Source organism: Heteronotia binoei, chromosome 1 (genome assembly GCF_032191835.1).
Source record: "Heteronotia binoei isolate CCM8104 ecotype False Entrance Well chromosome 1, APGP_CSIRO_Hbin_v1, whole genome shotgun sequence".
Taxonomy (NCBI): Eukaryota; Metazoa; Chordata; class Lepidosauria; order Squamata; family Gekkonidae; genus Heteronotia; species Heteronotia binoei.
The window spans coordinates 221,203,770-221,219,142 of record NC_083223.1 but is presented as its reverse complement, the minus strand read 5'-3'; the positions used below and the strand labels follow the sequence as shown (position 1 = coordinate 221,219,142).

The window sequence follows — 15,373 nt, the reverse complement described above, 5'->3', positions numbered from 1 at the left end:
GGGGCTGTCGTAGAGCACATACAGCCTGGGCTGCAAGCGTTGCACTGACTGCCTGCCTGCCTGTGGCATACTGGATTTGCTACAAGGTACTGGTTATTACCTTTAAAGCCCTATATGGCCTGGGACCTGTCTACCTGAGGGACTGCCTTTCCCCATATGTTTCCCAGAGGGTACTTCAATCAGGAGCTCAAAATCTGTTATCGAAAGGACTACGGTCTCACATTATCATACCCGCCTGAACAGAGAAGCTATTGAGATTTACAAACACCAGCACAATTTTAACAGAAAGGAAGAAGGCATTTTCATCCACCAATCTTGGTACCCAGCTCTGCAAAACACCCTACAGACTATAAATTGCAGAAAGTCTCAGAACAACCAGCAAATTCCACAGAACAATCAGCACAGTCAACAACCATCTTCCTTATCTTCAAACCCCTTCAAACCCTCCCAGCAATTAACACGGAACAATGGTCACATTCAACAGCCAGTTTCCTTATCACTACCCTTCCAAGAAGCCCCACCAAACAATGGGCACATCCACAAACCAATTGCCCTTTCATCACACCCCCTCCAGCCTAGAAATAGCAGCTCTCCAGCAGCCCTGGCCCCACTAAATGCACAGCAGCCAAGAAGGTCTGAGCGCCTGCTCCGGCTGCAACGCCACTGAGGATGTTCTCCGCAGCTGAGAACGAAACGTCTGGAAGGAAAACTTTCTCCAGTAGAACACGGCACTTGATCCCGAAAGATTCTACAAACCCTAATAACCAGCTGTGAAAACCTGAAATCTTTGAGAATAGTGTCTGGTGACATTTCAGAAAGACTTGACACTTTGAAAACTGCAGAAATGATATTTGGAGGCGCTGAAGACATTTTGGAATACCCTTTGAGATGGAACAGCAGTAGTCAGCAGTGTGTTTAGTAATGACTTTGGAGAATTGAGATAAAAGAAAATTAAAAAGTAGAGATTGTGCATATTGGATGACTGATAAAAGGAATGGCTCCTCAAAATAACTATTTCCTTTTTCTGCCGTTGTTTCTCACTTGTTGCTAATTCTGTTTTGTGGGAAGCTGAACTGAAAGGTCAAGGCTTGATTGAGCACAGTCACTGAAATGGGCCTCTATTCTGCTCTGCAAAACAGAGGCAGATAAATGATTGGGAAGCAAAGGGATATGATAGACAAAATACATGACTACTGACATTGCTCTCCATTCTATAGTTTTTAAGGTAGTTGATCATTTGAAAGTTTTTCAAAATAAAAAAGCCACAATGTTCTGGGGTGGCGCTGGCCACAATTCCTTCACCAGTGGTGTTAAGAATTGAGGAAGACTCAGCATGGGTTCTGCAAGGGAAGATCTTGCCTCAGTAACCTGTTACATTTCTTTGAGGGGGTGAACAAACATGTGGACAAAGGAGACCCGATAGATGTTGTTTACCTTGACTTCCAGAAAGCTTTTGATAAAGTTCCTCATCAAAGGCTCCTTAGAAAGCTGGATAGTCATGGAGTAAAAGGACAGGTCCTCTTGTGGATCAAAAACTGGCTGAGTAATAGGAAGCAGAGAGTGAGTATAAATGGGCAGTCTTCGCAGTGGAGGACAGTAAGCAGTGGGGTGCCGCAGGGCTCGGTACTGGGTCCCATGCTCTTTAACTTGTTCATAAATGATTTAGAGTTGGGAGTGAGCAGTGAAGTGGCCAAGTTTGCGGATGACACTAAATAGTTCAGGGTGGTGAGAACCAGAGAGGATTGTGAGGCACTCCAAAGGGATCTGTTGAGGCTGGGTGAGTGGGTGTCAATGTGGCAGATGCGGTTCATTGTGGCCAAGTGCAAAGTAATGCACATTGGGGCCAAGAATCCCAGCTACAAATACAAGTTGATGGGGTGTGAACTGGCAGAGACTGACCAAGAGAGAGATCTTGGGGTCGTGGTAGATAACTCACTGAAAATGTCAAGACAGTGTACGTTTGCAATAAAAAAGGCCAACGCCATGCTGGGAATTATTAGGAAGGGAATTGAAAACAAATCAGCCAGTATCATAATGCCCCTGTATAAATCGATGGTGCGGTCTCATTTGGAGTACTGTGTGCAGTTCTGGTCGCTGCACCTCAAAAAGGATATTATAGCATTGGAGAAAGTCCAGAGAAGGGCAACTAGAATGATTAAAGGGCTGGAGCACTTTCCCTATGAAGAAAGGTTGAAACGCTTGGGACTCTTTAGCTTGGAGAAATGTCGACTGCGGGGTGACATGATAGAGGTTTACAAGATAATGCATGGGATGGAGAAAGTAGAGAAAGAAGTACTTTTCTCCCTTTCTCACAATACAAGAACTCGTGGGCATTCGATGAAATTGCTGAGCAGACAGGTTAAAACGGATAAAAGGAAGTACTTCTTCACCCAAAGGGTGATTAACATGTGGAATTCACTGCCACAGGAGGTGGTGGCGGCCACAAGTATAGCCACCTTCAAGAGGGGTTTAGATAAAAATATGGAGCACAGGTCCATCAGTGGCTATTAGCCACAGTGTATGTGTGTATATAAAATTTTTTGCCACTGTGTGACACAGAGTGTTGGACTGGATGGGCCGTTGGCCTGATCCAACATGGCTTCTCTTATGTTCTTATGTTAAGAATGCTTTTTAGATTGGAATGCAGTGACTGGGAATATACTTGATATGGGGTAGAAAGTATTAGCCTCATATCATGTACATTTTTTGAGCAATGCCAGAGTGGAGATATTTAAAAATCCTTTTTTCTCAATTTAAATTACTCGTATCCTTTCATCCATGGAACAAATAGCAGTTCTGATGGGGTGATTTACATTAGGAAAAATGGTGTTGGGATAGTGGCTCACCACCCTATACTCCTGTTTCACAGCCTTCATCTACAGTATGGGTTGTGTTTGGCTGCTAAACTCTTTGGGAGTTCTGCGGGTGATCCATTAATGGGTCTTTCCTTATGACATCTAATTTTGCCCTAGGGATTACATTTGGATACTCAAAAGCCACAGCCCCATAGATCAAATAAACTAAGAGCCTAATTTCATGAGTCGTGGGGTTTGTTGTAGGGTTTCAAGGTCCCCTTTAGCCACTGGTGGGAGATGGGTGGTAAGGTTGCTAGTTCCAGGTTGGTAAACTCCTGGAGATTTTGGGATGGAGCCTGGGAAGGACAAGGATCTCATTGGGATACAATGCCGTAGAGTCCACCCTCCAAAGCATCTATTTTTTCCAGAGAAACAGATCTCTGTAGTCTGGATATAGAGTGTAATTCCAGGGAATCCACAAGTCGCATCCCTATTTTTTGTTGTCATTGGAACAAGGCATGATTTTCAGTGGCATGTTTGGTACATGTAACCACTGATCTTTATAGGAAGTACATGTGGTAAATAGAGTTATGCATCTACAAATATACTGTAGATATGGGCCATAGAGCCATGCCCATTCACAGCTTCTGCGGATATGTCCTCAAATTGTTTGGAAATGTGATTCTCCCTTCCATGCTTTGTATGCCATTAATCTCTTGTATTAATGTAGAAAACACTTCTCATTCTGGGTGAACCAGCCCTTTTATCCTAAATGAATCTTATTTTGGTGTGCCTTTGTCTGAGCATTCTGTTGTAGGCACACTCCCTAATGTCTCATAGGCACACCCCCTAGCCATAGCTCAACTGAATGTTACACAGGGACAGTTTTCATCCACAATGGAATGCTCAGATGACTCCCTCTCCACACTGAATGCATGAGCATTTGGAATGCTAAAAATGCCAGTGCAGAGCAAAAGACCAAAACTTCCCTTAAGCTATGGATTGAATGAAGTAATTGTGTTGTGTCTGTCTAAATACTAGTATTGTAAAGCTAGTATGCATCTGTTTCAGGGCCGTAATTTAGCAGACCTCAGAAGAAGCCAGCCGCGGGGAACCTTTACACTGAGCACAACCCTCCGATTAGGCAAGCAGATTCTAGAATCCATAGAAGCCATTCATTCAGTGGGATTCCTGCATCGGGACATCAAACCTGTAAGTTTTCTAATGGGTTGGTTTTCCTGTTGGTGTTCTCTTACTACTAGTGATGCCATATTGGAAGCCAGCCAACAGGGACAGAAGCTCCTTTTTGAGCCATGGGTTACCATGGGTTGTTGGGTGGGGCTTTTGTGTCACAGCCCTCTCCAGCTCTGTTACCCATGTATCAATCACCATGTAGTAAAGAATAAGTCTTTATGAATGAGGCAGATGACTGAGCCTCAAAGGGGGGGAAATTGTCACTGAATTAAGGCCTGGATTGAGCCTCAGCCCCCTGCTAAACCTGTGACTTTAATTGCTGTGGTAAACTAGCCTCCATAGTTGAATCTTTGGTTCTGTATCCCAGGAGTCTGCAGAACTCTGCTGGTGCTGTGGCCTGGTACCGATAATCCTTTTGGCCTTAGAGGATGTTTATACATTCTGGGAGTTAGTTGTGTCACTATCAAAGTTTAATTAGATTGGGTATCAGAACCTAGCTTTTTTGACTTTTTGAAAGCTTCCTGAATCCAGAGCTAGAAAGATGGGGAGGGATTTTAATCAGTACATCAGGTCAGTTCTTGTCAGTTCCAGTTTGTCCTGTGTCACATTTACTGCTGCTATATGTTGGTAGGTACATTAGCTATACGTCCAAACAAGGCTTTTTTTTTGTAGCAGGAACTCCTTTGCATATTAGGCTGCACCCCCCCCCCCCGATGTAGCCAATCCTCCTGCAGCTTACAGTAGGGCTTGTACTAAGAGCCCTGTAAACTCTTGGAGGATTGGCTACATCAGGGATGTGTGGCCTAATATGCAAAGGAGTTCCTGCTACAAAAAAAAAGTCCTGGGTCCAAGAAAGATATATACCTCTGGTTTACTAATGGTTGGGGCTGCTCATCAGTGCCAACGCGCCTTGATGTGTAGCCAGAATATATTCCTTTCTTGCCTGGGTGTACACTGTGGGTTTCTGGATTTCTGTATTCCACTTGATCTCTATGATGAAGTAAGGAAAGCAGAACTCCTCAGCAAGGATGATGACATGAATGAGAAACCTTAATAGGCAAAGCCTCAGCTAGCATAAACAGTAGGGACTGTACCATTTTACATTTGCTGTCATTATTTAAGTAGTCTTGATTTATGAAAAGCAGGTGGATGGAAAGATGAATTCCACTATAATTTCAAAAGTCTTTGTAGGAAATGGCAAATGTTAGTGTGATGATATTGGTAGCTGGAACAGGGCACTAAATAGTGAGTTTGTTATAATAAGTGAATTAGTTCTGACTCACTAACTTATAAAGATATTCTGTTGTTTTTGTATAGTCCAACTTTGCCATGGGACGCCTGCCCTCAACCTATAGAAAGTGTTATATGTTAGACTTTGGTCTGGCCCGGCAGTATACCAATACCAACGGTGAAGTTCGGCCCGTAAGTGATGCCTTTTCCAATTCTGCTGCCATTTAGGTAATGGGATTTTAAAACCTATTATGCTGTTAATTTGCAGTTGCAATATTGTTAGCTGTTGGTGAGGCATGCACATTCATTGGGATGGACATTGAACATGGTGGATCCTTCTTGTTGTGAAAGAGAGAATATATTTCTTTTCTAATCATAGTGTTATTTCCATATATGTCTGTGTCTGTAGCTCAATATTTTGAGTTAATGCTGTTTCAGTTATCTTCATTGTTCTGATAGCTTTACTGGAGTCCTTTATTTATGCCAAATATATATATATATACGTTTTAAAATTGGGATTTGTAGGTAATCTGGGTATAGAGATATTTTTCTTAGACCAGTGTTCTTTAAATATTCAAGAATGTTTTGTGACAAATCATGTGTATTAAACCTGCAGCCATTTCTACCTTCCTTATATGACATGCATTATATTTGGATAGAAGTGAGATGTAGTATTAACTTGCAGCAGTAAATTTCAAATGCTTTCCTCAAGTATTGTTTCTGAATCATTTGTGTTCCACTGAGGGGACAAGCTTTAATGACAGTTGTTCCTTAATATCTTGGGCAGAATAGCCCCTGACTTCTCTCTGATACACTCCCAGGAATATTAAAGACCTTCTAATCATTGGAAGTAACTAGAAAACACAGCATCCAGCAACTGCCATTTGCTGCCCAGCAATGAAATTATATCCAAGGGAGAGCATGCTTCCTTTGCTTTTCATAATAGAATTTGAACAATTGGAATGATTGTGTGTGTGTGTGGGGGGGGGAAGGAGTGATGGTTTTGACTGCAAAAAGTAAAGCCCCTCCTCCCCAGAGCTTACTAATTAAGGTTCACTTGAAGAATGGTACAGCCTCTTCAGTTTACAGGAAATAATAAACTGAGACGCAGAAGTCTCTGAAAAGAAGGGGCAAGTAGAAAAGTAAAGTGACCTTGGCAGGGAGAAACAGGACTTGATTTATCATTGAGTGTACTCCACTGCTTGTATGGACCTGCTTCAGTCCACTTAACATGTATGATGTAAGGTTATTGCCCATGCCACAGCAAACCATGGCAACTTTTCTAAGCAGCTATTAGATTGTTCTTTGTCTGGTGCCCTTTCTCAAAAGAAATGGCACCCACGATTTTTTTCATAGAGAGTTATTTCCATATTAGAGATTTGTAATACAAACCATGTGGGCTTTTAAAGTTCATGGAAAATGACACTGCAGGTGTCCAGATTGGATGAGATCCAGCTTTTCTGTTATCTGCAGCCTGGTGATGAGGTAGCTCAAGAACTTCTTAGATGAACAAGGAGTTTCTTTCATTGGCCTTTTGTGGTGTACTATACCCCGCAATCATTTTCTATAATTAGATATTATTTTGAGCCATGATACTTTCTATTTGTAAGGAAATAGCCAGAAAGGGTGTTTCTTCTGTGCAGTGAACCACAAATGGGTAATCAAAAATATGTGGCTTTATAGAGGGCATGTCAAGAGCTAGTTCGAGCAAGCAAGAATTTTATACTGATAACTGTTAAGTTATACCAGCAGAACAATTAATTCAGTTTGATGAATAGGGTTGCCAAGTCCAATTCAAGAAATATCTGGGGACTTTGGGGGTGGAGCCAGGAGACTTGGGGGAGGGGGTGGAGCCAGGAGCAAGGTCATGACAAGCACAGTTGAACTCCAAAGGGAGTTGTGGCCATCACATTTAAAGGGACTGCACACCTTTTAAATGTCTTCTCCCAATTGGAAATAATGAAGGATAGGGGCACCTTCTTTTGGGGCTCATAAAATTGGACCCACCCATTCCAATCGTTTTGAGGAGAGGCACCAGATGCTGTGTTGAAAATTTGGTGCATCTCGCTCAAAAAACAGCCCCCCAGAGCCCCAGATACCCACAGATCTTCTCCATTATACCCTATGGGAATCAGGCTTCATAGGGAATAATGGAGTGTCCAGCAGACATTTCCCTCCTCTCCCCACACTTTCTGATGAACCTGAAGCGTGGGAAGGGCCTCCAAACTGGAGGATCCCCTGCCCCCACCTGGGGATTGGCAACCCTATTGATAAAGAGTGCTAGGAGACCTTGCATATCTCTGCATTGAGAAAAATCTGATATAATAAGTATTAACACCACACAATCCTTCATGTAAACTCTTGGTTTGGAAGGTATTTAGAATGTTTATTATCCTGGATAAGTTTAGTAATGTGTCATACCATGCCATTAGGCTTTCAGTTGTGTTCTGAAATAGATACCTGCATATAGAAATAGTTTTACTGTTACCAGTAATTGAATGGACTGTCATTCGTAATTATTTTCTTGCTGCGCAAAGACTGATTTTCAGTTTGAAAACTGACTTCTACATTCTTTCATGAATTCAACAACCCTTGGGCTATTATTATACTTGCCCCTTGAAGCTCTCTGCTGAAAATTCTGTGCAGTCACTGCGCACATTATTGTGCATATAGTGGCAAAGGAAAAGCTGTGTTTGTATCACAACAATCTTCTCCTGTTTGCATGAGCTGGCAATGCATTATTGTGCTTTGCATGCTGTTGTTTTTGCCAACTCAGCTCTAGCACATTGATTAGAGCTCTATCTCCTTGTGATTCAGACTGCACTGCAGTGGTTTGCATTGTCTGACTGAGGACATTGTATGTATGGGTAAGTGCAGGTTTGTCTCTGTAGAAGCAGCAAATTAGACAAGGGTATACATAACCAGCTTTGATGAACATGGGTTAAAAGTTGCAGGAAACAAATCAATAAAATATTATGAATTTAATTAACATAGATTTCTCTCTGTATCTGGCAAAAAAAAAAAGAATGGTTAATGTAGATATTTCCTAAGATGGAAGCAAATGTATGAAATTAGGAAAAATCCCTTTGAGAAGAGTGAAATAATGAAATGAGCTGAAACAGAAGGAACCAAATGCATATCCTGGAGGGGCCAGGGGAGGCGGACAGATTGTCTCTAACACCTTGAAGCAGAAATACTTTAACAATGTAGTTCTCTGAGTATGTATTTCTTACCCTTTGTGGTTTGGCCAAGTGATTGCGGAAGTTCTGACCACTCAGGGGTTCAAGGTACAACACAATGTCCCAGTAGACCTATTAGGGTGACCATAATGTCTGAAGGCCAGCCAGGGACACGTTGGGGGGGGGGGGAAGGTAGGGGTGTGCGCGCGCCGTCGGAAACAGGAAGTGACGTCACTTCCGGTGACGGCACTTCCGGTGATGGCATGCCACCACAGGAAACAGGAAGTGACATCACTTCCTGTGACATCATTTCCCCGCGTCACCTGCCGGAAATGGGAAGTGACATCACTTCCTGTGACATCATTTCCCCCAAATGACATCATTTCCCCCAAATGCCACTGCCGGGAACAGGAAGTGACTTCACAGCACTTCCTGTGACATCCCCAAAAATCCCCCAAATATCACCGCCGGAAACAATTTTGTTCTGAAATCCTGTATATACTTCATCAGTATATGGGATAAGGCACTTTCTCAACTGTGCTGCATAATGCAGCCTATTTATTTTGTCCTGTTTGCTCTGTTGGCTCTATCTGCGCCACCTTCATCACTTTCGGGGTGTGGATCCCCCAGTGGGGTGCTCTCCCGACTCCCTCCGCTGGCTGTTTCTGATAGCCCTGCGCCCCCTCTTTCATTTGATATGTGTCCCGTGCGGGTGCCACCCTCCCGCCGGGAGATGCCGCAAAATGAGCCCCCTTGAGACTTATGGCGGCAGGGCTCGGGGGAAGCGAGCTAGACTGCTGTTCTTTTGAGGGGTTATAGAGTGTTTCGAGCCCGTCCCTGTGGCATCAGTCCCATCGTTGTGGGGCCCAGGGGGCCGGCGCAGCGGCACGCCGAAGCAGCCTGTCACTAATAACACAGGTCGAGATGCAGGACAGGAACCCGGAAGTGACCGACAGGCTGCTTCAGCGTGCCGCTGCGCCGGCCCCCTGGGCCCCACAACGATGGGACCGATGCCACAGGGACGGGCTCGAAACACTCTATAACCCCTCAAAAGAACAGCAGTCTAGCTCGCTTCCCCCGAGCCCTGCTGCCATAAGCCTCAAGGGGGCTCATTTTGCGGCATCTCCCGGCGGGAGGGTGGCACCCGCACGGGACACATATCAAATGAAAGAGGGGGCGCAGGGCTATCAGAAACAGCCGGCGGAGGGAGTCACGAGACCACCCCACTGGGGGATCCACACCCCGAAAGTGATGAAGGTGGCGCAGACAGAGCCAACAGAGCCAACAGGACAAAATAAATAGGCTGCATTATGCAGCACAGTTGAGAAAGTGCCTTATCCCATATACTGATGAAGTAAATACAGGATCTGAGAACAAAATTGCACCAGAAGACACAAACACAAAGCTCCCTTACACTGAATCAGTGCTTGGGTCCACCAAAGTCAGTATTATCTACTCCAGTCACAAACACAAAGCTCCCTTACACTGAATCAGTGCTTGGGTCCACCAAAGTCAGTATTGTCACATAAGAACATAAGAGAAGCCCTGTTGGATCAGGCCAGTGGCCCATCCAGTCCAACACTCTGCGTCACATAAGAACATAAGAGAAGCCCTGTTGCATCAGGCCAGTGGCCCTCCAGTCCAACACTCTGTGTAACATAAGAATATAAGAGAAGCCCTGTTGCATCAGGCCAGTGGCCCCTCCAGTCCAACACTCTGTGCCACATAAAAATATAAGAGAAGCCCTGTTGCATCAGACCAATGGCCCCTCCAGTCCAACACTCTGTGCCACATAAAAATATAAGAGAAGCCCTGTTGCATCAGACCAATGGCTCATCCACTCCACCACTCTGGTCACATAAGAACATAAGAGAAGCCCTGTTAGATCAGGCCAGTGGCCCCTCCAGTCCAACACTCTGTGTCACATAAGAACATAAGAGAAGCCCTGTTGGATCAGGCCAGTGGCCCCTCCAGTCCAACACTCTGTGCCACATAAAAATATAAGAGAAGCCCTGTTGCATCAGACGAATGGCTCATCCACTCCACCACTCTGGTCACATAAGAACATAAGACAAGCCCTGTTAGATCAGGCCAGTGGCCCCTCCAGTCCAACACTCTGTGTCACATAAGAACATAAGAGAAGCCCTGTTGGATCAGGCCAGTGGCCCCTCCAGTCCAACACTCTGTGTCACATAAAAATATAAGAGAAGCCCTGTTGCATCAGGCCAGTGGCCCCTCCAGTCCAACACTCTGTGTCACATAAGAACATAAGAGAAGCCCTGTTGGATCAGGCCAGTGGCCCCTCCAGTCCAACACTCTGTGTCACATAAGAACATAAGAGAAGCCCTGTTGGATCAGGCCAGTGGCCCCTCCAGTCCAACACTCTGTGTCACATAAAAATATAAGAGAAGCCCTGTTGCATCAGGCCAGTGGCCCCTCCAGTCCAACACTCTGTGTCACATAAGAACATAAGAGAAGCCCTGTTGGATCAGGCCAGTGGCCCCTCCAGTCCAACACTCTGTGTCACATAAGAACATAAGGAGGGAAGGAAGGGAGGAGGGAGGGAAGGGAAGGGAAGAGAGGAAGGGAGGAAGGAAGGAAGGAAGGAAGGAAGGAAGGAAGGAAGGAAGGAAGGAAGGGGGAGGGAGGGAGGGAAGGAAGGGGGGAGGGAGGGAGGGAGGGAAGGAAGGAAGGGGGGAGGGAGGGAAGGAGGGAAGGAAGGAAGAAAGAAAGGAAGGAAGGGAGGAGGGAGGGAAGGAAGGAAGGGAAGGGAGTGAGGGAAGGAAGGGAGGGAAGGAAGGAAGAAAGGAAGGAAGGGAGGAGGGAGGGAAGGAAGGAAGGGAAGGGAGTGAGGGAAGGAAGGAAGGAAGGAAGGAAGGGAGGAGGGAGGGAAGAAAGGAAGGCCCCCCGCCCCCCGCTTTCGGCCCCCTTACCTGCTTCCAGGGCAGCGGAGAGTCCAGCGGCGGCGGCGAGTCCTGCGGCGGCGGCCTCGCGGCGAGGGAGGGAGGGAGCTGCCGGCGCTGGCCTCTGGAGGCCTCCAGGGACCAGCGCCGGCTGCTCTGCGGCCTCTCCGCGGCCTCCACTGGTCGGCGGTGGTCCCGGAACGCCTTCCAGAGGCTCTGGAAGGCCTTCCGGGACCAGCGCCGGGTGCTCCGCGGCGTCCCCCGCGGCCTCCGCTGGTCCCTGGAGGCCCTCCAGAGACTCTGGAGGGCCTCCAGGGACCAGCGGAGGCCGCGGGGAGGCCTTCGCTGGTCGGCGCTGGTCCCGGAAGGCCTTCCAGAGGCTCTGGAAGGCCTTCCGGGACCAGCGCCGGGTGCTCCGCGGCGTCCCCGCGGCCTCCGCTGGTCCCTGGAGGCCCTCCAGAGACTCTGGAGGGCCTCCAGGGACCAGCGGAGGCCGCGGGGAGGCTTTCGCTGGTCGGCGCTGGTCCCGGAAGGCCTTACAGAGGCTCTGGAAGGCCTTCCGGGACCAGCGCCGGGTGCTCCGCGGCGTCCCCGCGGCCTCCGCTGGTCCCTGGAGGCCCTCCAGAGACTCTGGAGGGCCTCCAGGGACCAGCGGAGGCCGCGGGGAGGCCTTCGCTGGTCGGCGCTGGTCCCGGAAGGCCTTCCAGAGGCTCTGGAAGGCCTTCCGGGACCAGCGCCGGGTGCTCCGCCGCGTCCCCGCGGCCTCCACTGGTCCCTGGAGGCCCTCCAGAGACTCTGGAGGGCCTCCAGGGACCAGCGGAAGCCGCGGGGAGGCCTTCGCTGGTCGGCGCTGGTCCCGGAAGGCCTTCCAGAGGCTCTGGAAGGCCTTCCGGGACCAGCACCGGGTGCTCCGCGGCGTCCCCGCGGCCTCCGCTGGTCCCTGGAGGCCCTCCAGAGACTCTGGAGGGCTTCCAGCGACCAGCGGAGGCCGCGGAGAGGCCTCCGCCACCGCTGCCGGCCCCGCGCGCGGGCGGGGAAGGCGGCGAGTGAGGGAGGGAGCGTCCCTGCGCGTGCGCAGGGGCCCTGCGCAGGCGCAGGGATGCTCCCTCCCTCACTCGCCGCCTTCCTCCCCGGCGCTCGCGGCCCACCGCCTCCGGGGCTGGCTAAACCGGGACCTTTAATGGTCCCGGTATAGGCAGCCCGGGAGCCGGGATTGGGTGGCCAGAACCGGGAATGTCCCGGGAGACCGGGACGGTCTGGCCACCCTAAGACCTATCAGATTTTAGTCTATATGTGGAAAAGGACCTAGGGAAGACAGAGATAATATTTTCAAGTCTAAGAAACAGAGATATTCCACAATTCATATTACATTTTCCCCCTGGATTTTGATTGTACTGGCCCAATACACATTGTACTGTCTGTGATGGTAAAATTCTTGTTGTAAGATAACACTATCTTTGTTGTGGAGGCTGACAATTTGTGAAAGGGGTTGAATTGCATCACAAAATAGTACTCTGAAGAATAGCATATTGCTGACAGTTTACAGATGAAAATAGGGTTTTAACAGATGAAAATAGGGACAGCCTTGAAATATATGTGTACTTGAAATACCTCTATTCTTGCTCATAGGATCATTTTCTGCCTCTCCCCTCACTATTACACATCTCTGAAAGCTGGGTTTAGCCTTCTGTGTGATATGTTTATAGGGCAGTTCCCTGTTCAAAATGAATCTAACTACCTGCATTATATAGCAGGCTTTACACTAGATGGCACCTTAATGCTCATCTGTAAGGATTTGTACTAGATCCATCTGCCTTTTTGCCCATCCCTGAGATTTAACTTCTTGGGCGAAGACAAACATAATGTTTGTAAAGCACTGCAGCCGGTTGGGAAGCGGCTTCATCACACTGAGTTCATACATAACTTTCCTCCTCTGGCCAAGCTCAAAGGAAAAAATGTTCTGCAGATTTGCAAGACAAACCAGCTGTTGTGTATAGCATTTGTTAGCTGATGTCACCATGGCCATCCCACCCCTCTCCCTAGACCAGTTTTAAAGTGTTGCTCCACTGGAAAAAAAGACAGAGGATAAATACATAAATAAATATGTGGTTGTGGCTTAAAAAAAAAAAGCTTGGGAATAGTTGCATCAGGCAGGATGGAAGAATCAAAAGTCAAGCCAAGGATTAGGTAGCCAGAGAATCAGAGACAGCCAATGAGTCCATAGAGTGTGGCAGAAGTGGGTCCCGCCAGAAGTTAGGAGTCCTCAAGATGGTCCAGAGAAGAGTCTTGGAATAAGATCATATTGCCAGGAGGAATCAGGATCAGTAGAACTAGCACAGTCTTCAGGCAGTGAAAAAACTGCTTAGACTAAAGGATTTACCAGCAGGCAGTATTATTACCCAATCCCTACTACTGAAGGGATGTACAGAATATGTAAAACAATAAGATAAAAAACAGTTAAGACCATTAATAGGATATTTTAACAGTCAGATGGCAAATAATAAGTGATCCCAGTTCCAATTGCTGGCCACATTCACGGGCTGTGGGTAGGAGGGCAAGATAGGTGTAAATAGTAGAGGAGGGTGTCAGATGGAAACCATCGCTGTTCTCAATCAAAAGCCTGGTGGAACATCTCCCCAGGTCCCAGCAGGGGATCCCCTGGTTTAGCAGGCTGCTTCCCGCCCCAGTCAGCTGGCCGGGAGGAGGAAGCCCTGTCCCAACAGCCACTATGTGACTTTCCACCTTGAAAGGCTTAGAAGACACTTGGGAACAGCTTGCTTTTTGAAATGTGTGTGCGCCTTTAAATCTCTGGAGCTAGGCTGAATGGGGGTGGGGTGAGCCCGCAGAACAATGTGGCTGTTGTAAGAAGGGAAAGGAAGCAGCCCAGTTCCTCCGTTTGTTGTACAGTCCCTTCAGAAGCCATTTCCACAGTAAAATAGAGAGAACTTTGGTTTCCTTGTGTTAGTCTGAAGAACTTGGTTGAGTATACAGTATTCAACAACTCCCATGGTAAGTAAATTGCCCCAGAGAGAGAGGCGCAGCCAGCTGCTGTGGGGTGAAGAAATGAAGATTCTATTCAGGGGAACTGCACTCCTGTTTTTTATTTATTTATTTTAGGGAATGGGAAAGTCTCCTGGCTCCACCCCCAAAATCTCCTGACCCCACCCTCAAAGTATCCAGGTATTTTTTGAGTTAGACTTAGCAACGCTAGGAACGTCTCTGCCTTCCAGTCCTTGCAGAATTGTATCAGATCCCACAGGGCCCTGATGGTATTTGGCAGAAAGTTCCACCAGGTTAGGGACAGGATTAAAAAGGCCTAGCCCTCGTTGAAGAGTAGGACGGATGTCTTTAGGGCTGGGGATCATCAGCAAGTTGTTGTTTAAGAAGCACAGTGCTCTCCCAGAGACATAGTTAAATTTATTGGACCTTGTATTGCTCCTAGCATTGGCAAGAGTCCTTGTATTGCTCCTAGCATCGTGTCCTTCAAATTGCACAACTGGAAGGAAGGTGGATGCAGGCTTCACAGGTAAAGAGCCTCATGTGGCTCTACATATGTTATATTTAACTTAATTCCCAGAGACCAGGCAAGCCAGGGTGCATGTGTACACTAATGTGTGTCACAAGGACAGAGGTTTGACAGGGACAGATGCCAGAAAATAAAGGCTGTCCATGATAATCGATCAGCTTGGAGCATATTGGATAGTGTCTCCTGAGCATGCAAAAATTGCTTGTCCTTGGCTTATACAAACAATGACAATGTAATTAGATTCAGGTGGGGTAGCTGTGTTGGCCTGAAGCAATAGAACAACATTTGAGTCCAGGGGCACCTTTAAGATCAACAAAATTTAGGTATAAGCTTTTGTGTGCATGTGCACATCTTCAGATACAGTGAAACAGAATTTCCTCAAGCTTTACAAATAGGTGGGGGAGTGGTTGCCAGAAAGTGCTATATAAAGTCAAGATGCATAAGTAACTGAGAACTAAGTTTAGCTGAGATTGGATTAAAGCAGTTGTTAAAACCTGTCAATGGCAGCAGCAAATTAGCATACAAATACAAGAGTTAACAAAGTGA

At 47.1% G+C, this 15,373-nt stretch overlaps 1 protein-coding gene across 2 annotated transcripts in view; it reads left to right on the top strand.

The window, feature by feature from the left end:
- Nucleotides 1–15,373, top strand: part of TTBK1 (tau tubulin kinase 1) — a 132,104-nt gene that overhangs the window by 44,491 nt on the left and 72,240 nt on the right. For both annotated transcript variants that reach the window (XM_060247895.1, XM_060247902.1), the window contains exons 5-6: nt 3,867–4,007; nt 5,307–5,411. In XM_060247895.1, the coding sequence (XP_060103878.1) occupies nt 3,867–4,007; nt 5,307–5,411 (246 nt within the window). The remainder of the gene's footprint in view (nt 1–3,866; nt 4,008–5,306; nt 5,412–15,373) is intronic.